Genomic DNA, 25,260 nt, shown 5'->3' with positions numbered 1-25,260 from the left:
ACTTGACCTTGTAATTCTGTAGCCCAATTTGTGTGCTAAACCGCTAAAGACTACAAGCAGCGTGCAAGCTATAAGCTGCTGTGTGTAGAGAGCTGCTTCGAATCAGCACAATATGTTTAAATGGCGACACGCTTGCGGATTCTGCCTCTACGCACACACACAAAACAACACACACAAAACAACACACACACACACACAACAGAACACACACAACACACACACACTCTAGATTTCAAACTTGCAGTTTCAACAGCCTACACTGTCGTTTGTTGGTAAATTCAAAATGGATCACGTCTAAGACCAAGTGCGCGATATGAGGTGATTTATTTGACAGCACAGATTAAAGTAAACTAGGACTATTGTTGTAATTCATCCCTTACTGAGAAACAGTAGGGTTATGAAATGATTCGATCGCGACTGCACAACAACGAAAGTTAAATCTTCATCATCAGAAAAGAGAATACGATCAGTCATGAATATCATCATGAAGTCTTGACATATCTCAGTAAACGTATTGCATTTCAATAGTTTATAAAACTCATGCTGTGGGTAAATCCTACAGCAGTACTAGTACGTTGAATATAACTGTTTTAGCTTAATAAAGTGATGATTATTAGGCTTCCCTCTTTATTATGTGTAGACGTGTTCAGTGCACGACCGTTGACATCAGCAGCGCACTTTCAACATGCCAGAATAATCATTACCATGATTGTGGGCATCATAGGGAAAAAGAAGAAGACGTCGACGTCAATGTGATCTCTTCGACGTCTTCCACCGCCATGTCGACCGTCTCTTCTGTGATACAAACAGGAACAAGAGGAGGTCACATTCTCAATTAATCTGTTGGTTATAGTGATCTTTCGGCGATCAAACTGGTGCGTGAGTCGAAAGCAAAACTACAGATTTCACTGTACCTCTGAGCCTTGGTGTCTCTACGCCATAGCTGACATGCGCAGTACCCTGCATGGGACACGCCCATGCCTGGCCGGCACGGTTACTGTTGGGGCGTTTTGATGACGTCATTTTGTCGTCAACCATACCTGTCGTTGTTACAAGGGAAGATGCATGGTAATGGCCTCGAAAAAAAATTAGCTGTAGGCTTTTTGAATAAACACTATTTGTGTATTATTTCTGTATTATAACAAAGCTAGCGGCATTTGAGAAAGCGTACCAACCTATATGACGTCTTTTGAAACAATTGCTTCAAACAAAGGCAAGTGACAAACTACATGGTGTATCGATACCCTTACGTTACCTTCAGTGACTTTTGATTACATTGTAAAAGCCTACTTATACTACAATTCAATGGACGAACAAACTGGTCACTGAATGAGTTATAACTAAGACGCTGCCTGTTTCGACACTTACAAAAACGCCGACCTCTGTCTACCAACATTTTCGTACATATCGCTATGCTGTTGATTTGAACGTTACTCACCTGGAAGAACCTCTCCCACTATAGGTATGTTCTCACGTGTCGGTGTCTTCATTCTAACCACCGTGTCCTGCGTCTTGGCTTCCATTCTACTGTTTAGTCTCTCCGCAAATGCCGTTTTGACCAGCAGACGGGATGTCCTTTACAAAACAAAAACAAGACGGATCGAGTCGAGGTGATGGAGAACATATTAAAGAACCTTTGTACGTAATTTCTTGATTTGTTTTATGTCTTGTCGATTTTGTGTGCTCGTACATGATCGGAAACCATGTTTTGGGCATTTCTGGACACAAACATTTCCTATCCGATCATCATAGATCACATTTAGGTAGAACATGAAAACAGATGAAACACTGGTAAGTTCTAGAACAACATGAACAATTGCAAGGTCCCTCCGCCTCACCTGTTTTTCCTGATATTGGTGTCCAACTGATCTCCTATTGCACCGTCATCTTCCAGCTTGTACTTCTGGTACCTGAAGGCGATGGGGATCTTAGTGTCGGTGGAAAACTCGCCTTTTCTCCCGTCCACGTTTACCTCCACGTCCAGGCCTGTAGCGTAGTACACCTCTGTAATAACATACACGGAGCTCGCTGTACCGAATTCCTCGTCGTCGTCTCTTAACCTAACCGTCTCCCTCAGGTTCAAGAAAATTGCCTGCTTCACCACGTCTTTGACCTCCATGTGTATCTTTTTCTTCTCGTGGCGAGATTTGTGACCGATTGAGAGCGTCTTCCCGGGCGGAGGCTTCTTCCAGAACGTGTCCGTTTGTGGTTCGAGGCCGAACTTGATACATTGCGGCAGGGAAACGCACAGATCATACAGTTTGCCAACGGCTCGGAAGGAGGCGTGACGGTGGGCAGCCTTTTCCACGAAGGACTGCTGATCCTTGACCAGGACTGTGGCCAGCCCGAAGCAGTCTGCGTTTTCCAGAGTGGACACCGTGACCACGTTGTTGCCTAGGAGCTCGGAGACCAGGAGAGATCCAGCAAGTTTCCAGGCTAACTCGGGATCGGCACCGATCAACTTCTTAAACATCCTGTTGGTTGTGTAAGAATAGTTATCTACTTAACTTGAACAGTTCAGAGTCCGAAGTGATTATATGTGAAGCTTATCTTCTGCTGTGTAACAAATGTCAAGGAACGTTTACCAAGGTGACCATTATTCTGACGTGACTGACCTTAGATGACCCTGATGGCGTGATAGGTTGGGAAGACATTCCCTTGTTGTTGCACTTCAAACCCATCTGGTTTTGTGACGTCATAATGTTATTTGTTGTTCGGCTAGAGAGTTCTGGTGCATTCTTATCTCGTGTCTCGATGTTTGGTACTGCACCGTGGAAGGGTATCGTATTTGCGGAAACGTTAGTATGGAATAAACAGCAAGCAGATCCAAAAGGACAACAGAGTGGCATCTCATATAAGGATATTGTTGTTCGCAGGCTACTTTGGTCGCGTAACAAATGAAGTGACACATACTGATATGTTCACTTGGATTTCCTTACGAATTATTCCAAATGGCCTGTCATCGAGCGAGGACCATTCCATTTGCCTATGTGTGGATGGTGTTCAGCACCAAGGACAGGTATGCTAACCTGTGTGTGGATGGTGTTCAGCGCCAAGGACAGGCGTATTTACCTGTATGTTCAGCACCAAGGACAGGGATGTTAACCTGTGTGTGGATGATGTTCAGCACCAAGGACAGGTGTGTTTACCTGTGTGTGGATGGTGTTCAGCACCAGGGACAGGAGTTTGTTAATCTGTGTATGGATAATGTTTAGCGCTTGGGTTTTATATATGCTGGTTTTAAAAACTGGTTTCAGATTGTTTCTAACTTAATAAACTCTTAAGAAGAGAATACTACACGTGCTTTAATTTTTCTTACCATTAAGAACATATCAATTGTAAGATTATTTCAAAATTGATTTTAGCTTTCAAAGTCCAACAAGAAACACAACCAGCATTTGGTCGCTTATGTCTAAAAACACACAAACCACTAATACAATCAGATGAAATCTTGAGCCTGCATATGGTACCAAAGTACCAAGACCCCTCATCAAAGCTACAATAAAGGTATAAGAATCTCCCCAGAGGCAAGGTCTGATTGAAGCTCTTTGTCATAATTTGAGCTACCTGCATCTTAACAAAGGGAACATTATACACAAGGCTGAGAGTCCAAATTGCTACTATAGATGGACGACCCCCTGGGGTTTGTTATATAGCTGTATTTATACATCCATGGAGGGGGTTTTCTGGTTTTCTTTGTCATCATATCCAAGGTGCTTGCAATTGACTGCTACATTGACTACCACGATAAATATATTTTTGAAAAGCAAGAAAACGTTTTTATTCAGCATCACAATAAAGGAAATGTTCACGGTCAAAAGCAACAGCAGTAGCATCAAAACTTCATACATGTTTAAAAGCAAACAATACCTAAACACATTCTAAATGAACATATTGGAAATCGGATCCATACACCACATAACAGATCATACTTCAAAAAGCCACATCTATGCAAATTCAAATCTACCACAGCAGACTGCAATGGTGATAAATGGTACCTTACAACATGCTAATATCATATCATAAGTGACATTTACAAAGCGTTGGTCTTTATGCTCCATTTCTATGCTCTGAAGTAAGTTCTATTTTCACAAAAATCAGAGACATTCTATGCCTTACAGTAAATTACTCTTACTGTACTCACTCTAATTACAGGTGTACACTCCAGAGACGTCTGTCCTAAATACAGTACTTCTGTCAAAACATTAAAATGATTAAGACTTAATTATGATTGAAAAATCATGATAGAGTTTTCACAGGTAAAATCGTTTCTTATGGACTTTACTAAGCTAATGTTCAAGTTCTAGAACAAAACTATTGCAGCAACTTTAATGTTAAATTACACATCTAACTATATCAAATACAGTATGCATTTGGGAATCACACATAACATGACACTATCAAATTATTGCATTCATTGTTTTAAAAAGTATACAACATGACATAATGGAAGTAAATAATCGTAGAATACATTGACAGGGTGAATTAAACCCAGTCTAATTGTGGAGCCTTTTATATTGTATAAGAGAATGAGATGTTTTGGTCTAACATTAATCTTCATGATTGCACTTTTGCTGAGGATGAGAAGAAATTGTAGATCTAATAATATAATCACTTCAATTCAAGATATATCACTATTACTTGAAATGTAAGTTGAAATAAAACACCAGCTTGCGATATCTCACAAATTGCTCTAACTGAAACCCTGCTCTGTGAGAGTACAATGATTTTTGCAAAACAGCTTCTTTTCAGTGTTGGAATAAAAACTTTGCAAGTTGCTAAACTGAAAAAACTTTGAAGAATCTAACAACAGTAACATCCAATGCCCACTCTGTTTTGAGAAGCCCATTTGATAACTTTTGAAGTTTTTCAATAGGACCCAAACAATTTCAGACAAGGCAAACATACAAAGTGCGATCTTAACACACCTATCACAGTACCGCTTACAAAGATGTTCCAGCCTTTTCCACTTTCTTATCAGTTATTTCTTCACTCTTCATCTTCAAAATCCTCCCTAAGAAAACTTCTTTAAGTGTCACACAGGATATGATTAGAGAGAAGCGATTCATGTTTCTTCCACAGGTGTTTCTTGGGATGGTGTTTCCTGGACAGGTGTTTCCTGGACAGGTGTTTCTTGGACAGGTGTTTCTTGAACAGGTGTTTCCTGGACAGGTGTTTCCTGGACAGGGGTTTCCTGAAGAGGTGCTGCTACTCTGTTTGACGCCCACCTCTGTGGCAAAGGTTGCTTCCAGCCGGCAGGGTACAGCACACTGACGTTCAGGGGTTTGAAGTAGCCAAGCTTGTGACTGGAAAACAAAAGAAAAGTAGGATTCATAAAATCTAGAAGTACCATTACATGCCCTTCAAGATGTTGGAAGTAATTGCGACTTTCCTCAGATGCTTGAAACTGAAAACAGGTTAGGGTTCAAATCGCCTGCCTGCAAAAGGCTTTTGAAGATTGCACAAAAATATCACAACTCAATATCACAAGGATATTCAGGCTTGGTATGATCATAAATCATGTATCACAGGAAACAGAAAAAAAATCAATTTATCAAAAATACTTCAAGCCCTGCTAGGTGGCATGCACAAAACAGGTAAGGTATTGGGCATGTTGCTAAATGTACTTTGTCATCAACCTAAAATAGCCAAGATGAGATTGAAGAGACCTATCCTCGTCAGGACATCTCCAGGGATTTTACTAGGATGCAGCACTCAGGGCACTAAAAGCCCCAAGTGCATACTTCATCTCCATCACTCTCAGCTGTATGGACGTCCCTGGTAGACAGCATCACTTTGTCTGCCTTTAAGCAAGCAGCTTCTCAGTCAGGTTCAATGTTCAGGTATTCTAGAGATGCTTTTTAAACAGTCATTGAACATGTTCTAGCTGCCATCTAACAGGACACTTTCACACACTTTCCTGGAGCACAGCTCACTTCATTTAATGGTTTTGGAGTACTGAATATAAGATCTAGGTTTAACACTGCTGGTAGTGACTCTTTACACTCCATTGCCTCAATCCAAGAAGCTAAATTTGGGTTATTTTTAGAAAGGCCAAGATGAGAATGAATAGATGAAAGAAAATTACTATTTTTCAACCTGAGCGAATACTCCGCCTAGTCTTCTTCAGAGATCATTAGGTGAGTCCATTCTATTGTGTTGGAAATCTAACATTTCCTTCAAATTCAGAGTACTATGTACCAAGAACACAAATGAACTTTCATGATAAGAAGAGAAACTTACAAGTCTGGCTGTCCGGCTGCTGCGATGTCGTCCCTTGGGATGGGATACAGGGCCAGGTACCGCCGCTCGCTGTCGGACGTGTTGTGAATCCCGTACGCGTTCATCCATCCCAGGTTTGGCGGGATGTAGTCCCACGGAATGAAGGCCTGGCCTGTCCAGCGACTACCCGCTCTCCGAGCGGTGTATTGCAAGGGGAGTAATGTCTGAAAAGGTGTGACGTATTGTTAGGTTCCATTCCAGATTTGACATGGAATCATACATTTATGCTCAAGGAAAGTATCAGGCTAAGCTTTATTGTGTTTTCTTAAAGGCAGACTAAACTTGATTTCGTGAAGCATACTACATCATGTTAAATATACCACTAAGACAAGTTCTGACTTGTTTTACACTAGTCCATCATAGATTAGCGTTTTTACAACATTTCAAATTGGCGGCCTGGTGCCCGTAATACTTAACGAGTCCAAAGACTGTGACGTCAGAATCCGTCAGAATCCGACAGAATCCGTCAGAATCCGACTGTTACGATCGATGCGTGTTCTATAGAATAGATTCTGGGGCCGAGTCGGATTCTGACGGATTCTGACGTCACGGTCTATGGACTCGTTGAGTATTACGGGCACCAGGCCGCCAATTTAAATGTTGTAAAAACGCTAATCTATGATGGACTAGTGTAAAACAAGTCTGAACTGGTCTTAGTGGTATATTTAACATAATTCAGTATGCTTTACGAAATTAAGTTTAGTCTGCCTTTAAGTAAATTAGTACCAAATACCTGTATAAGTGCAAAGGAAGTTACTGATCAATAATACCCAGGGTACTGTACTGGTGCAAGCTTGAACCTGACATTACCCAGATGAGCCAATTAAAGAAACAGATTTGAAAATCTGTGGCCTTTTGTGAACCCACGTTTGTGGGATGCAGTAGATTGTTAGATGTAGAGGGTTAATCAATTTGCTGAAATCTACATACAATGTTGAACTTGAAATTTCTAACTTACCTCGACCACCTGTCTGGATCCCTTCAGACGGAGGACTAGATGATGTCCATATCTGAAGAGATTGAAAACAAATGATATGATTAATGTACATGAGGACTTAACGTCGCACAATAGACTACACCAGATGTTATCCTTACAGACTACAGTGTCAACCTTATTCACAAAGCTACATTGTATCTGGTAAAGAGAAAGCTATGAGATTCTCTGGCAAAGGCATCCCTATTAAATAGATCCGTGCTAATATCATAGATGTTGTGCGATTGACTTATGAGAATTAATGTAGGTCTGTAGTGGATGTGGATTCCTTACCACGTAAAAGTTTTAGACCCTGTGTATTTTTTGTAGCCTGTTAAATGACTTGATAATTGCAGCTTAGATTCCTTTGAATTCAAACGTCGGCAGCATGATATTTATGATAAGCCTGAAGTTGCATCAACGTATAAGTATAACCAAGAACAATGCAGTCAGAAATTGCTCCTTGTAATTCTGCTCATGTTAATATCAAAATAAGATTCCTATCATCTGGCTTTCATGAGAAATATGTTACTGAATCAATCTGGAGACAGTATCCTATGGGATGTGATTCTTTTGGTCGATACTGAGATGACAGTGATCTATTACATGTATTTAACCCTATGGCATAAGAAGTCCTTGACCTCTTATAACCCTAAAACATATGATCCATCAAATAACATCTGGTGTTGAACACTGACTAAAATTGTGCGTGCTGGATAAAGATGCAACTCTTCTAAGTGCTACACATACTGTTGCAAAATTGCTATAATTTTCATAATGATGTTTTAGGATTTTTCCCTGTATAAACCGGTCACGAATTTTGTATTGTTTGTATCACAACATAATCCATACTTACGGCCCAAATTCTACTTCTAGGTACCGATCTTCTGGTCCAAGAAAGAAAATCTCAAACACTGTAAGAGAACAAATATTGTTTAGAAAATCTTAGTACAGAGAATTCTGTCTATTGTTTAAACATTTCAACAGGGTTGATCAATATATTCTGTTGTAAAGGCTTAAATTACACATCAATCATTTTATGTTCATAGTTCTGTGATCTTTTTACCAGGGATAAACCATTAGAATTAGGGGTGGGAGACTGTGAAGACTGATCATAACAAGTTTTGCTGTGCCCCAGATATTTTTCATTGATAAGGAAGTAATTGTCTTCCACAGCTGCTTTCCACTTCCTCATCAACCAATAAATCTGCCTTAACAAACTTTATTAAATACTTGGGGCTTGGTATGATAAACTGATGTCAAGGGCCAAATGAGTGTAAAGTGTAGATGGGTTCTGAATGAAAGATGTCTCATTACAGTATTAGTAATCTTTATTCCAAATCATGTTTCATAAACTGAGCCATCCAGATATAAGTAAATGCACAAAGTCGACATATGCCTGAGTGAATCTAAGTTGTCCAGATATATAAATCAGGCGATCTCTATCAGCAGGCCTGCAGGGCACTGAGTGTCAGGTTATAGGACCTGCCAATGTAGATAAGAGCGCTTCCAGTTTTATCTATAACCTTGCTGGTGGGTTAAGTCGGAGGGTGCTTACACTGGTCGACTACAGAGTTCCCAGTGAAACGCTACATGAGACACAGTGTCAGATCTAGATTGTCTACCTTCATAGTCCCACAGTTGGTCGGTAGGTTGTCCTGCAGGGCCGGGGGGCGCAGGGTCCACTCCGAAGAACGGCAGATCCATGTTAACCTACAACGTGTGGAGGAGAAGATGACCTGTTACCCTTACAACCCTCCATTAATGTCATTGTTCCATCTCCTTGTTTCCCTATAGACACAGTAGTTGTAACATTATGTATGATGGGCACTGGGGAAGTTATCAGTATATATTGAGGCAACAGCTATGGATCATTTGCTATAATTTAAATTCAAGCACAGCGAATCTTGTATTTTGTAATCCACAAAAAAGTGGATGTTTAAAAGTCAAATGTTAACATTGCAGAGATACTGACTTATGATACCACACTACTTTCATGAAGGGGGTGTCTTCCTGTAATACTGCAGTACCTGAACATACAGCTGGGGGGTGCAAAATGGCCATGAGAAAGGGCTTATCTATCCACCAGGTGTTAAGGTAGCCTCCGTTGCAGTCCTTTTCCCCGCAGCGTGTTTTTTTTTCAATTTTTTTTTTGGGGGGGGGGGGGCGCCACGTATCTGCTTGGGATCCCGTATCCGCCGTGCCTCTGTGTCCGCTATAGACCCTGTGTCCGCTGCTGGGGAAGGACTGCGCTTTGTCGCTTCCAGCAAAGGCAATTAATGTATCCGCGAGAAGTAATTAACACTACCGGGAGAAGTAATTCACACTACCACGAGAAGCAATTCAAATGTTACGTTGCACAAAGCCCACGTGAAGTGACGCATGCTTCCTTGCAAATGATTATCATGTTGTCTTCAAAGTCGAGTTACAAATTGTCTGAAATGTGGCCTGATGTTTCTTTCTATTGCTGATATCTTCTGTGGATTCAGCCGTCGTAGCTAAGAGATCTTATAATTAGAGTGTTTCTTATACGACAGAGAAAACAACAAAGGGTCAGGGGTTAGATTATGATCGGCCATTGTCTAGCGCAGCGTGCGCGGAGAAAGTATTGCAGCTTTCTCACGCTTTGTGAGACATGTTTGAGCCACGTTTCCTTGCACGAAAAGCACAAAATCATTATAGCAACTTCGATGGATGTACGAAGGAAAAAATGCGAAAGGTTCGTTCATTTAGGTGTCCGTCCGTCGTGTTTTGAAAAGACATCCCGGCAACCGTTAGAACGTTGTCGCTGCTCAAAGGGGCATGAAGATTTCCCTGCGCTGGCCGTGTTTATTACGGGAAGTTCGCACATCCATGGCAATGGTGATAAGTGATTTTTGATGGGCCTTTGCTGGAAGCGACAAAACGCAGTCCTTCCCCAGCAGCGGACACAGGGTCTATAGCGGACACAGAGGCACGGCGGATACGGGATCCCAAGCAGATACGTGGCGCCCCCCCCCCCCCCCCCCCCCCCCCCAAAAAAAAATTGCAAAAAAAACATGCTGCGGGGAAAAGGACTGCAACGGAGGCTAGTGTTAAGGTGTGAAGCACATAGTGACCAACCACCTGTTAACTTTTCCTTAAATGTTCCACTTTAGATTAGCTTCATATTTCTCGTACATTTTGTTGTGTACTAGTACTTAGAACTTTGTTTATATCTTAATTGGCTTGCCTTCTTTCCAGTCTTTGTGGAGTTGCTCATATCTGACACCTTCACCCCCCCCCCCCCCCAACAATAAGTGTTGTCTTCCAGTCTTCCTCTGGAATTGACCTAATTTTTCCTCAAGGAAATTCTATTGAATACAGACCAAACCCCCATGCACGCCCTTGGGGCCCCAAAAGGTAGTCAGCCCCGGGCGACAGCCCAGCTTTTTCCGTAAACCCTAACGTTACACAGCATACCGTGAGACCGGGTATGGGTGGGTCAGTAGGGGTGCTCCCTGGCCTCTCCCCCGCCTCCAGGGAGAAGTTGAGGGGTTGTGCAATCGGCGTGCTGTTCCACGTGGTGCTGATGCTGAAGTTCAGGTACGGCTCCATCCTGAAGGACAAACAAAACACAGAAAATACTCAAACATTGCCTTCCAGCTCATTTGCTGGGCCGAGAACCTTTCAGTCTTTCATTCTACTGCGGAAGGTCCCATTCAATAGTTGCGGGTGAGGGACAAAGTTTGTCAACAAATCCTTCTAGCTCAGTCAATTCTATTATCTTTGTATCTCAAATTCTAACATCTTGGGTTTTTCAAAGGCATGTTCTTTTGAAATGCTCAAGCACTAAAATAATCTCTTTAACTTGCAACAAACATTTGGCACCTGTTCATAATGGAATAGTCGATAAACAAGCCAACTTCCGGGTTTGCTTGTGGGTCAATGGCTTCATGTTATTGGGTACACTCAGCCGGAGCAATAGTAATAATAATAATAATAATAATATCAGGTGTATTTGCAGCCAGTGCCACAGGCAGGTACCCAATGTGTAGGGTAATGATAGTAATACAGTTCTCAACTTCTCATATCATGTTATCGCTCATATGTTCCCCAATTGTCTTTCAGCACTCCAATTAGGACCAGTCGGTGCCTAGGCAAAGTTATTGAGACATTTTACATTAACAAGACTGACACCACAATATAAAGCTCTCCTGCCTTTGTCAATTTTGATCATGACGTGAGTTAATCGCTTGTTTTAGTGGCTCACGCCTTCCTCCATTTTTTCACACACACACACTTCCCTCCCTGGTCTAACCAAACGTTCTACCGTCCGCTTCAGTGGCGGCGACCTTTGAAAATGTAGCACAGGGAACTCAGCTAAGTGTGGATTAATTGGTGCGTGGGTTAATTATTGATTTTATGATCTGTCTTAAATCTCCTGATGCTGAAATTCTGTTTGAGTTGTTGAACTGATGAACTAAGATGAAGGCTTGCCACCATATACCCTCCAGGAGTACGCCTGGGCAAGGCAGAAACCACCTAACGTTAGCCTCCGCCAGGCATTCCTACGAAGGTATGGATCGTAGAACTTTCAGCAAAAAAGTGACTAATTGGTCAGTACAGTCAGTCCACGGTACTGAGGTATATATTTCTTAACTACACCTGCAAATGTTACCCTATGATGGCCATACCCTCCCTAAAGCTGGCGTGGTTTAGTCTGGTAGAGACTAGAAACCACTACGGTGTTATCTTCCGATATACACCTGGATGTAAGGCGGGATGTCTATCGATTGTGGTAGCTGATATCTTAAGTCCTTTCTGTCAATATATCACCTTCAATGACAACGATCTTGCCACTCCGGAACAACTACAACAAGGCTCTGAATCGACTACATGGTTTGGCGGGAAAGTTATTTTTCCCGTGGGGCTTCGTTAGAAGCTTTACCGAAGTGGGTGGCAACTACAACGTCGATATAAATGAATCGAAGACAACTTCGATTCGATTAATCCAAAAGTCCTAACAGCCGTTTGGCACAGTAAAGCGCAAGAACGTCTTTTTTCGCCTCGATCAATAAAGGTAACTTTGTCAACGTTTCAGATGAGTGCTGGATGAAAAGATTGCTGATATTTGAGATGTTTTACCAGTGACGCAATACCCCACTTCTTCCGTAAATTTGATTATCCCAAATAAGGTATGCGTTCTTCCCACCACGTAACAGACACATCAGACAGACACATATTTGTGAAGACAGTTTTATCAGAAACGCACTCCAACCTTCTGATTTTATTCTCACTGATGCTGATCGATTGAGGCAATGCACTTCAACACAAGAATGCTCCTGCTACCATTTATAGACTAATGTCCCTTCCGAACAAATTGCACGGAAATTGTCAGTATGCTCGCCACTGATAAGGGTGCTTCTGGTACTTGTGGTTTTCTGTCTTTAAGTATCGGCCAAGGACGGTGACGTCTCATTTGAAAGTCTTATCTGTAATAACCATCCAACCGTTTCCAGCCAGCTTGCAAGATGCAATGTGCGCGGAAAGGAATCTTACGTCTGCTAAGGAGAACCCCCGAGAATGTGCCCCCTGTCCTAAGGATGTTGAAAAGTTATAAAGTATGAAATTTGGTCGTATATTTTTTTACGGCTGTGTTTAGCTCAACGCCAACTCAAGCCGACACGACCTTTGGTTTTTTTTATGCACCATCGGACACTTTTTGCCAAGCTAGTGCTTCCTAGTTTGCACTGAACAGTCATATAACAGTTGTTGCCATACCGTATGGCACTTGCCTGAAATTTGATTCCATCTTTTAGTTGCCTTCCGCAAGAGCAAATATACGTAAAAATTAGATGGTTCGAAATACGTAAAATTCATCAGAAAAATCATGAATGCGCATCATTGACTCCCCTTTCCAAAATGATTACAGTGGAATGGACTCTATGTGCGCTACGTCAACTTATAATGACCTCGAGCGTAAGGTTAATAAAATCCATGTGAAGTGGACACTAAAGGGGCAAAATTAAAATGTGACCTAACTCTTCGATTGAAACAGATGTATTTATGATCATGAGCTGGTCAGTGCTACCGTTCTTTAGAGACAGTTAAGATAGCTGAAACATTAAGATCTACCTTTTCCCAGTGCCACAAACTGCCACAATCTCACGAACACCTGGTAACGTAACATGACCAATTTACGTCCGATTTATTCAAAACGTATTTATCTTAAAACCGCACGGACAGAGCCAAATTTTAAACCCATGGTCAGAAATATCAGCTCTTCTAAAAAGAAAATGCATGGTCTGTAAGTTTTTCTCCGCCTATTTAACGCCATGCGAGCATGTATTTACACTGAGGTATATGATGAAGAATTGTGCTAGGGTAACCCATTATCGTCCACCTCGGTCTTTTCCCTTCTAGCGCTATGCTTGAAGAACATAGACCAGAAAAAAATGCACAGTAACTGTCCAAAGTAGTCTGCAGACAAATGATAATAAAATCACTATGTCTGTCCGGCCGCTTGCTTAACGCGATGGAAAAAAAACAATGTAAATTCCCCCCACATGCGCGACACGTGGCGTTCACGTGGTAAACGCATGGCTATTGTGTTTTGCTGTGCAAAAATTAAAGAGATGGCTAAGGATCATACTTATGATGTTCTTTATTGCTCATGAGAACAGGCTTTGGCATAATACACCGCGACATGTGGACATGAGCCAAACCGGACGTAAATAGGTTTTGCACGTAAATAGGTCATGTTACGTTACCTCAAGTACGAGTCATCAAGCCAAACATAACTAGATTCGCCTACAGGAAGGGAATCGGAGAATCTACTTATGCCTCCGTAACTAGGTTTATCTAATGACGCCAAACGGAAACGCTGAGAATCACACGTATCATCAGCTAAAGACATTAATCAGAGAAAAAAAATTGTGGGTAAAAATGCATTCTTACTTTCAGAACCATTACCAAGTGTGTGTAAGTTAAACGCGTTGCATTTTCTTTCGACCCTTCGCGTATAGGTGATGGAAAATGTTAGTCTTCAGACGGCTAGCGTTTTTCGGGTTAGCACAAGTAGAGTTATCAATCCATACAGCTTAGATGTATTCAAAAATTCGTTTTTTCCTAGAACTCATAGAGTGGAATTCGTTAACAAGAAGAACTGTAGGGGCACCATCACTACATATAATTAAATAATAGTTGCAGCTAGATGTGCAAAGGTTAGGTGTGACAGGTTGTTCAGTGTAATATAACCAGCTGCTGCTGCGCCGCCTGCCTGTGAAGCTTGTGTGTTACGCCGAAGAGCGGTTATACTGGTTACACAGATACAGGCACACAGCATACCTGTATCTACTGTTGATGATTCATGGTTTAGCTGCGTTGACTCGTCATATCGCCGTGAGAGAGGCGAACATCGATCGCCGGGATAAAAGATATGTAGATTAATCAAGAGAAGGTTAAGTTCAATAACCGAGGGGTATTGAACCATACGCGCCTTCTTTTATATTAAAAACAATGCCTATGGACCAGTGACTAGCAATAGAACAATACTTTTGGACCAAAGTATCAAACTATTTTGTCCTCCTATACAAACTCTGTTGATTCGCTTAAGTGTAAAGTAATCAACCAAAACCATAATATCTTTAACAGGCTCTGTTTCGTTTATTGTGACCTAGGATTTGGACACGTTGATTGGTACTTTACATCTGCAGATCGATTAAAACTGGAAGTGCTGACCACGGTACAAGTGTCGGATATGAGGGGTCGTAATAGGGTGGGAAAAGAGTCTGACACAATCAAACTTGATATCGATAAATGCATTAAAATCGACGTATATGTGAAGGGTGCTACATGTTTGCCTCCTAAGGTCGGGCGAATTCGGCCCCTCTCGCCTGATGGCCTGGTGTGTATCCAAAGAAGACATTATCATTAGGAGTTATACACGGAGCCGAAAATGTGATGGCCTTGCTCACAAAATAGCCGCGTTAAGTGCCATTCTGGCGGTGTAAATGTATTGTAATGACCCGTTCAAACGGGCACATAGTACATGGTTACATATCCTTCGCAAACACCCCGTAACGGCGTATCCAGAATTTTGGAGTGGACTTTAGTGATGCACAAGTCGCGAAGTCCTGACAGAGGAAGGGGGTATGAGTATTCTAGAGGTTGAATTCGACGGAGACAATTGTAAAACAAGAAAAAAGAGGAGAAAAGAAAACCACACAGCCGTAAGAGTCGGTAGTCGTTCCCTTCCCACTTCACGAAAGAAACACCCTGTCCAGACTGTGTAATACTGTTGATGATGTACAAAATGGCAAACAAGCTTGCAGATGTACGTGCAGCCCAAAAGAGAACTATAGCTAGAAACAACCTAGAGTCGACGTAAATGTTAAGAATCCCAATTTAAGTGGCCAGTTAAGAATTCTTGTATAATCATCAAACGCAGTAAAAGCTTGTTCGTCAGACAGTTTAAATGGTGCTTAAAATAAGATATAAATAGACTTGGCGTGTGAAAAGTTGATTGATGTGTCAAAGCAGGTGTGTTACACTAAAGGGCGGTCACACCGGTTCAACACAGGCACTCCGAACAGAAGGTATAGGATGGAAAAGAACATCGTCCTGTCTCAAAACCACTCAGTGCCAGACTGTCTCACCTTTCCCACCTTGTGTTGATCACCAACGGTACGGAGATGGAAATAACGTCCACCGCTAACAAGAACGCCACCACGCCGACCAGCAGCCGGTACTCCCGCAGCTTCCTCCCCAGCGGAGACCCCCTCTCGTCGGGCACTTCTTCTGTCAGGTCCGTCAGTCGCTCTTCCTCTGGAATCTTGATGACGAACGTGTCGGAGTCACCGCCTCCACCGCCGGCCATTGCGCGACTCCTGTTCCCGGCCCGTGTGGTGAAGTCCCGCCGGCCGTGTGGTAATTTTCCCGTCCCGCCCGTCGTCCCTACTGCCGTGTGGGAGTGTGGCTCTCAATATGCAGGAGGGAGGAGGATCGATGAACCTACTTGTGGTCGAGTCTCGTCAAGGAGGACGATCGAAGGGCAATTACGCAAGGACACAACCTAATCCAACTTGAAGAAGATACATGACAAGCAGTCGGTTACTTGAGGAACCGTTCCGGCTTTCTTCAATCCCATGGGTCACAGCTGAAGACAGGGAGATGGTTGATTGTGATCTAGCGCGTCTTCCGTTTCATAAAATGCAATATAGTTTGTCCTGGTGATATACTCCCCCTATAGATACGGCATGTAAATCCTTCAAGACTTCTTCTGTTGTAAGCAACCAAAGGGGATTCTCAGAACGACAAGGAAACCTTTTGACAGAGCTGTGTGTTTCCACTGACGTTGAACTCGCGGCTACTCGACTGTTATTGCTTTTCTGTCACCACCAGAATTTTATGTTCAGTACAGAGTCATAAAATCCATTTTTGTTTGCCAGTCTTTGTGCATGCTGTTTGGCAACGGTAAACTCATATCCAGCACTAAGATACCTTTATTTTTATGTCCCCACGGACATATAAAATGTACTTTATTATATCTGTACGTACGATAAGTAACGAATATATTGCTAATTTGCATACACCATGGCGAAGGGCTACTTCTACGAAGGCGGAGACCATACTACTAGTGCAATATTTTGGTTGGTTGGTTGGTTGGTTGGTTGGGTTTGGTCGGTTGGTTGGTTGGTTGTGTTTGGTTGATTGACTTTGGTTGGTTGGCTAGTTGGTTGGTTTGATTGGTTGGTTAGTCGGTTGGTTAGTTAGTTAGTTAGTTAGTTGGTTGGTTGGTTGGTTGGTCGGTTGGTTAGTTAGTTAGTTAGTTGGTTGGCTGGTTGGCTGGTTGGTTGGTTGGTTGGTTGGTTTGTTGGTTGGTTGGTTGGTTGGTTCGGGTTGGTTGGTTACTTGGTTGGTTAGTTGGGGCGTTAGAAAAATCAGATATCAGATTCAGGATTAACTCTGCCAACAGGCTATCTCAACAAACGTCCTTGTTTGTGTTAGGAGAAGTTACTGTTAGCGGAGGTATGTGCCCTCGAATTGCTTCTGTTGTTGTGCTAGATCAGGCACTGGACCATGGGATAGTCCAAGACGAGATACGAACGGAGAGTGTACGGCTACACGAGGTATCTACAAGCTTGAAAAAAACCTCATCTATACATCCCACTCATGATGCTGTAATCCGGTACTACATTAGACCTGTCAGCGCTGTGAGCGTTCAAGGATACCTGAATAGAAGAGGGTTTGGCTGATCGACGAATGAGGTATGACCAGATTAGAGAGATGGATGGGAGAGACTGAGACAGCGTCAGATCTGAACAGATGAATACTCTGGTTATCCTCTTTTTCACCATCTAACAACCACTTTATTAAGATGACGTGCGCCACGCTTGTAAAATCAATCACTGTATCTGCTTGAAATCTATTCTGACGAGCCCCTGATGTCTGTGTAAGAGAGCATGCCGTACTGTACCGATCTATCATGCTTACACACCGATAGATAACTCCTGGTGGGGTTTTAGAATCCTCCTCGTGTTCCTGCAACCGGCTGAAATCAATCAGATGGACTTACAGAGTATGAGGGTATGATGAATGGGATGGGATGAGAACAAATGTAAAAAAAATACAAGAGGTCGTAGACCCCATATCTCCATGAAATATTTTGATTATGCAAGTGACTTCTACATTTGCATAATCTATGCTTGGTCATGTACATCTTTAACTGACTTACACAGGCCACAATGTTAACAGTCCAATCATTTACCATTTAGAAGAACCAGAGTAATCACTACTTCCATGTCGCCTTGTGAATCAGAACTGTATAGCTGATCAAACTGCTTGATCTAGCCTGGTACCCACAGACCCAATACAGGGCGATCTCGCATTTATTGTACCAATTATTAAAGGCCCATGTGCAAGTCTTGATCGATTTCCAGGCTATTGCTTTTCCGCTTTCAGGATAATTTCGCATTGACACCCCAATAATGTAGCGACAATGGAACTGCCCTGTCTTTGCCATGAACACAGCATCTGCCACACAGTTTTATGATTTAGAACAACATTCATGGTACTTGAACAGAGGTCATACGCGTTTTACTACCCCCTGAAGGACCGTGGGCTCGCCCCATTGTTAACTCACCGTGTAATCTTGGCAGGTTTAATCCGCTAAATGCATTGGTAGAACACTAAATGTCAGAGACACATCTGTCATAGGCAGAGCAGAGCATCGGTAGGTTTCTAATCTGACAAAACATCACTTGTTGAGTGTGGGAAAGACACGACTTGCATGCACAGATGAACGCGAACTAATGATAGTTTGTCGCATTGCCTGAATCCTGATTTTAGAAAGAATGGGTGCTCCAAGGTTAGAGAATGCACGAAGGGTGCAGCTTGCTAGAATTCATCACCACTGTGTCTTGTGCCTTTCCATGTTGATTTAAGAAAGAATGGGTGCTTCAAAAGCACGAAGGGGACAAGCCATACAGACTTTAAACTCCGTTATAGAAAATAGTTTCAGACGTTTTCCTATGGAAACCAAGAGGCCGAGTGCATTGCAGAAGTTTAACTTTTACTGACACTTAAGTTAGAGACACTGGAATGGAATATGAACACTTTGAAAAAAAAAAAAAAAACGATGCTTGATAGGGCAATGTGGAGTGAAATATGTACTTCGTATTTGGTCCCGGCTGATATAGTCCTACGATGGATGATGAAGATGATGAAACTCCGTTGAGTTTGTTGTTCGAATGTATATTTACAATTTCTAAAAGTTGGCCGGGCCAGGTATGCGATGGACCCAAGCTTGACAACGTACCGAAAATCCCCCCTCGTCAACAAGACAACAGGTACCGTGATCACGACGACTCCTACCACCAATGCCGCGGCGGCCAGTAGAAGAACATTTCTCGTGCATGTCTTCGTCTCGAAAGTCGTCGCTTGTTGGGGTGACTCTGTAGTCGAGTCTGTTCCAGCGTCGCGCTTGCCCGCCATTTTATATTTCCTTCGCAACACAACTTCTTGGCTGGACCTTGGTACAGGTACAGGTTTTCGCCAGGTGATTTATAGCTGTGTCGTACCAGGCCACGCCCTCTTTGGGTGCCTGTGTTTCAAATATGGTACCAGGACCCGCCCGGACCATTTCTCACGGGTGGACCAAACATGTCATGACACGGGCTGGATATTTCATATTGTCGGGCATCGGCTGAGTATGTCCTGTTTTACTTATTGATACCATATTCTAATGGGTCAATTTCTGCAACATTGGCTCCATGTAAAAATGTTTCTTCGATCCAAATTCAAACAGATAGAGGCAGTCCGGGACAGACGTCCATTCCCCTCGGTCAAGGTTGAAAATACCCTCGCACTAGCGCTAAATTTAAACTTAAGTGATTAGTTACGGACAATATCTTAACGTATATGCAACTCAAGGACCGACCAAGCAAGCAACGAACCAACCAACGAACGAACCAACCAACCAACCAACGAACGAACCAACCAACCAACCAAACAAACAAACAAACAAACAAACAAACAAACAAACAAACAAACAAACACAAACAAAATAATTATAAAGCACCAGTGGGTATGTTGTGGTCCCCGCCAAGTAACCAATTATAACTAACCAAAAAAACAACCAACCAACAACAAAAAAACAAAGACTTAGACAAGTAAATTAACAAACCACCGAACGATCAACAAACAAACCAACCAACTAATCAACTAAGTCTGACCAACAGACCAATCAAAGAGCCAACCAACTAGCAAACTTGTTTCAAACCCTTCGACTTCACGTGACTCGGATAAGTTTACCGGGCCGTGCAAAGCTCCTGTGAGCCTGCCAACACCAGCTGAGTGACTCCCACAGTACTACCGGCCTACTGAAATTTGCACACGACTTAAGACTGAAGTCTTTCCAATCAGATAGATCCGTGGGATATGACGGAAATCCGGATTCGTGCCGACAAATGTATCAACAGATGCCCCCGATGCTCGTCTGGATTAAGTTGCGCAGCGTTACCGTATACCTTTATGACCTTCCCTAGTCTCTTATATAGCTGCTATGCGATGCATATGGTACCGATTTCTGAGGCGTTGAAGCGACTTTAGATCTGCCCGCCCCTCCCTTTCTGTCACAAACATAGGTCATAGACAGACTAGTCAGGAACACGGGATCAATTTGGGACTGGAAGGATATATATATATAGGAAAACTACAACGAACGTTAAAAAGATGACACAAAGTAGAATATAACGTTACCAAATATGTACGTGTAAACTGAAGACCCAAAAATATATTTTTCAAGGGCAACTTCAAGTACTGCTCTGCTGGACTGTGCATCTTTTTTCATTGTTAGTGAATAACTCGATTCTTAGGTTCAATATGCAAATTATCAGAAGCATCAGAATACGCAACGCTCCTTTGTAATTCATCCACATAAATGATTGATTTAGTAGATATAGCCGTTATTGGCAACCCTTGGATCTAATATCTCATATTATCTGATTTGCGGCACAATTTCAAAACGCCCAAGCGGTGCTTTAAGGCATTTTGTAGAAATTGGACTTTTATTACTTTATAGCTATACTGGGAATTTTTCACTTGTTTCAACATGTTGGCTTCGCGCTCAGTTTATGGCCTCTCAAAGTTGATATATAACGAATATACTGGCTGGTATATTTGTTTTACGGCGTTTTCCCAACCCTTCTGTCTAAAGTCCTTACACCGTCCATTGTTCGCAGCTATCTTGCAGAACGATCCTAAAACACAGCTTTAAGCGCATTGGTAAAGGTCAACACTGAGTTTGGGGTGACAAAAAAAAGAAAGAAAACTCCAACAGAAATCGACAACGCCTTAACAAAAGCGGCCGATCAATACGTTTTTGAAAGGCTCAGGCTGGAGGCTACGTGTCTTGCACCAAGCATCTGCTGTTTGCGGTTGAAAAGCTGACCTTTGCACGCACCAGACACTCAGCCTGTCAACACATGTGAAAACACATGACCGAAATGGGCCAGAACTTCGGTCAGTACAATGAAGGGGGAGGGCAGTGAAAAACTAACTACAGCCAACTGTATTCCTGTTGGAAGTACAACTTCAAAAGTTTTGAATGAAGTGTGGGTGGTAGTACTTCTGTTATTGTGACAGTACTTTAATAGTTAGATTTGCTGCTGTTATTATAAGGAAAATCTTGGCAGACAGACTTGGTGAAAACTCACCTGACTTTCCGTAAGGGAGGAGGAGGTAAGAAGGGAAACCGTTTGGAATTCGTGTCAGCCTTCAACTTCAGGACGACAGTGAAGGCGGACAAGGACAAAGCCAGAAATGCCAGCCAGCACTTTCGGCATAAATTCGTCATGCACCCCTTCTGTTACCCCTTCAGTGGAGGGAGGGGTAAACTGACCCCTCTTCATTGGACGAGTCGCCAGAATGAACCAGTTGTAATGGCGTATGGTACACGCCAGGGGGCGTTAGTACCAGGTCATAGTTTGTCGAGTTACTCATTGATAGAAGACGCTTTGAAAAAAATCGTTAATCTTTAACGAGGACTACGTGAGTGACGTAAATAACACAGTTACTATAATTTACGTGGCACAGTTTCGTGACACGGTGAATAGATTATACCTTCTGTTCTCAGAGTGATTGTTGCTGTACTGATCAAGAAATGCGTACTTACAACTTCTACTGAAACAGTGGTAAACGAAATTGTGAACCTTATATTAAAGGTCGTCTATCTACCTTTGTATACATTTCAATGCATTTCTGAAATTGTTTCTTTTTTTACATTTTAGCAAGGACAATTTGTTTGAGGGAAAAGTAAGGTTCTAAAATTGCCTTTTCTTGAACTCGCAGACTTTTCGTGGCGCGTTTTGCTCCACTCGCTTTGTAGTCTACTGAGAAACTCGAAGAGTAGCTGGAAGGTCGACATAATTTCAACCGACAACTCGACAGAAGAGGGGCGGGTAGACAAGGCACGACACAAATACTACATGCAATAACGAGTGATATTGCCTAGACATAAAACAAACGAACAAGAGGCTAGACAGCAAACAAACAATTGTGGCCTCTTGTTAGGTACTTATCAATCTTAGGCGGAGGGAAGCAAAATAAACTTCTTCACTTACCTGTCCAACTATCCCTGCACCCCCCCCCCCCCACACACACACATACACACAATTCCCATTACAATATTATACGTGGTCTTAAGTCCAGTTAAATCCTGCCTGTATCAAATTCAGAAAAAAAATCAAACCTATGCTCACCTGTAAGGTGATCTGGTTGTGAGAGGCACCACCACTGCGATGACGATGATCACCACCAACACGAACGCCACGATACCGAGGATGATGACTTTCTTGTTCTCCTCCCAGATCCCGCCAGGCTTTCTCCTCTCAGTCGGAATCAAACCTTCCTCTGCGAGAATTTCGATCGCATCCGGATCTGCGGCAACTTCCTTTTCTGCTGGCATCAACTTTTCCTTCTCTTCTTCCACTGGCTTTGTCTTCACTTCTGCCTGCTCCTTCTCCTGAGCTTCTTTAGTCTCCTTCTCTTCCTTCAGCTTCTCCTCTTTTTCCTTCTTAGCTTTGGCGGCCTTTTCGTCTTTTTCTTTCTTCTCCTTCGCAGCCTTTTCATCCCTTTCTTTCTTGTCTTTAGCGACCTTTTCATTCTTTTCCTTCTTATCTTTAGCGGCCTGCTCGTCTTTTTCTTTCTTTTCCTTAGCGGCCTTTTCATCCTGTTCTTTCTTTGCTTTAGCAGCCTTTTCATCTTTTTCCTTCTTTTCTTTCGCAGCCTGTATATCTTTTTCTTTCTTATCTTTAGCAGCCTGTTCACCCTTTTCTTTCTGTTCTTTAGCAGTCTTTTCATCCCGTTCCTTCTTCTCTTTTGCGGCCTTCTCGTCTTTTTCCTTCTTTTCTTTAGCAGCCTTCTCGTCTCTTTCTTTCTTTTCTTTCTTGGCCTTTTCATCTTTCTCCTTCTTTTCTTTCTTAGCTTTCTCGTCTTTTTCCTTCTTTTCTTTCTTTGCCTTCTCATCCTTTTCCTTCTTTTCTTTCTTTGCCTTTTCATCTTTTTCCTTCTTTTCCTTCTTCGCTTTTTCATCCCTTTCCTTCTTTTCTTGCTTTGCCTTCTCATCTTTTTCCTTTTTTTCTTTCATCTTCTCTTCTTTCTCCTTTTTCTTCTTCTCCTTCTCTTTCTCATCCTTCGTCTTTTTCTTGTCCTTCTTCTTCTTGTCTCCAGGTGTTCCTTTGTCCTTGTCATCGGCTCCTTCCACGATGGGGACCTCCTCCCACAGCTGGTCTTCTGACTGCCATAAGAAGGAGGGGCTTTCTTTCTCCACTGGCGAGTCGTCGGGATCGTGGAGTTCCGAAACTTCCATCGTTATGTTTTCGGGAAGTACTTCGGGAGACTTCGGTGGCTCCTCGGGTTCCTTCTCCTTCAGAGTCGCCCACGTCTCCTCTTCGGCTCCCTTCTCCTCCTCACTCATCAACGGTTTCTTCTCCACTTCACTCCCGCCTTCTTCTTTAATCCCTCTCTTCTGTTTCTCCTCTTCGAGTTTCTCTATCTCTCCGGTGGTTTTCTCCAGGAGTGCTTCTATCTCTCCCCTCATTTTCTCCTCTGGACTGACCTCAGCGTTCTCCTCTGTCTCAAACTTCTCCTTGACGTCCTCCTCTCCTGTAGCACTGCTCGGAACCAGGGGCTTTTCACTCATCTCCGCGGCTTCCATGTTGATTTGTCAATGTCCTCTTTCTTATAACGTCACTTTTACCTCAGATTGTGCAGCTGTGGTGCTCTATTATCCTCCTGAAGACCGCTAGGCGCACCCTCTTGTTCAGACTGCAACCAAAGACAGCACTGTAGTTCGAGAAAAGAGTCGGCCGGCTGCAGAAATTGGTGTATTTTGTGGTCCTGAAATATCCGCCCTCCCTACATAACAGGTGGAAGAACAGTTGACCTAGGACGAGGCCCGCCAAAATGTAGCTAATATTTAACTTCTTCTCCTTTCAACCCCGAAATAACCTCTAACCCCAGACATGACACATTCCCTGTGTCCACAAACGTGAGCAAACAAGACGCGATATGGCGTTAGGTAACAAAAGCGCATGTCAGATCTCATATTGACGAACCAAACAATTAAGTCATCAGCATCAGGGGTTGAAGGAACATTTGGGGCGTGGTTTAGTGGTGACGCTTTGTTCCAGGTACTGAAGAGGCCGTGGTATGTTACTTTGCACAGGCTGTAGTGTAGCTCAATCGAACTCTAGTTCACGCAACAGGTGGTCTACGGTTAGCTTGTTTATACAGTAGCGCCCTCTGACGGAGCTTTTAACAGCTGCATTGAACAGGCCGCGGATCCTTCCAAATAGCATCTGATACAGTTGCCTATTCTAATATTTGGAACTCTTGGTAAAATCTGTCATTGCAATAAAAGGATGTTTTCAATCAAATCTGTGTATTGCATATAAAACGTTGGGCCAACGTTTGATCTTCTTTTTACTCCCAAACTCTAAACTCGATTTCGACAGTTGGATCGTACATAAACTACGTATATCTAAGCATTATTAATAGTACACTAACAAACCCTCAAAATCAATCCGGGACTTAACAGAAAGTGGATATTTACCAACTTTAAAAGTAAAGACGATGTAGGAATTCCAGACATTCAACTTTAGCTTTATGTGCAATAATCATCTTGTTCGAATAGGGGCGCTTTTAATCAACACAAGCATCCGATAAAGTTCGCAACTTCTCCTCCCCTGTTGTCTTTACTGACCCATATTCGACAGGTCCCTCTACTTAAATACTAAGCTGCTGACGAAAGTTTTTGCTGTGAGCAAAATACGGTGATTTACCCAAAATTTAAGGGCGCCAATGATATCTTTATTAACCGCTTGATTGATTTTGACAACTAACAAGGTGAACAAACACTTTGAAATCGAGTTATAAATTGACTCTCCAGGAATAACTATGATGAATCTATGGCCGGCTTATTATTCACACTATTTGGCCAATTTCTACTTTCAAAAAGTATCAAAGAATTTATTTCAAGAAAG

General features: G+C 42.5%; 2 protein-coding genes across 2 annotated transcripts; both read right to left on the bottom strand.

Moving 5' to 3' along the window:
* Nucleotides 1-305: 305 nt before the first annotated feature.
* Nucleotides 306-2,681, bottom strand: LOC136436514 (uncharacterized). Its single transcript, XM_066430533.1, has 4 exons — nucleotides 1,839-2,681; nucleotides 1,439-1,575; nucleotides 915-1,040; nucleotides 306-795 (listed from the first exon to the last, which is right to left on the bottom strand). The coding sequence occupies exons 1-4, from the start codon at nucleotides 2,471-2,473 to the stop codon at nucleotides 719-721; spliced, it is 975 nt and encodes a 324-aa protein (XP_066286630.1). The 5' UTR covers nucleotides 2,474-2,681; the 3' UTR covers nucleotides 306-718.
* A 1,071-nt stretch (nucleotides 2,682-3,752) lies between these two features.
* On the bottom strand, nucleotides 3,753-24,219 carry LOC136436513 (DNA ligase 1-like). The gene is made up of 7 exons (XM_066430532.1): nucleotides 22,477-24,219; nucleotides 10,697-10,832; nucleotides 8,881-8,968; nucleotides 8,112-8,169; nucleotides 7,241-7,292; nucleotides 6,244-6,446; nucleotides 3,753-5,306 (listed from the first exon to the last, which is right to left on the bottom strand). Exons 1-7 carry the CDS (start codon nucleotides 23,931-23,933, stop codon nucleotides 5,066-5,068), a joined length of 2,235 nt encoding a protein of 744 aa, XP_066286629.1. The 5' UTR covers nucleotides 23,934-24,219; the 3' UTR covers nucleotides 3,753-5,065.
* Between the last annotated feature and the right edge of the window lie 1,041 nt (nucleotides 24,220-25,260).

Source organism: Branchiostoma lanceolatum, chromosome 6 (genome assembly GCF_035083965.1).
Source record: "Branchiostoma lanceolatum isolate klBraLanc5 chromosome 6, klBraLanc5.hap2, whole genome shotgun sequence".
Classification (NCBI taxonomy): Eukaryota; Metazoa; Chordata; class Leptocardii; order Amphioxiformes; family Branchiostomatidae; genus Branchiostoma; species Branchiostoma lanceolatum.
Note: the sequence above shows the minus strand (reverse complement) of the source record. Positions and strands in the feature narration are given on the sequence as shown.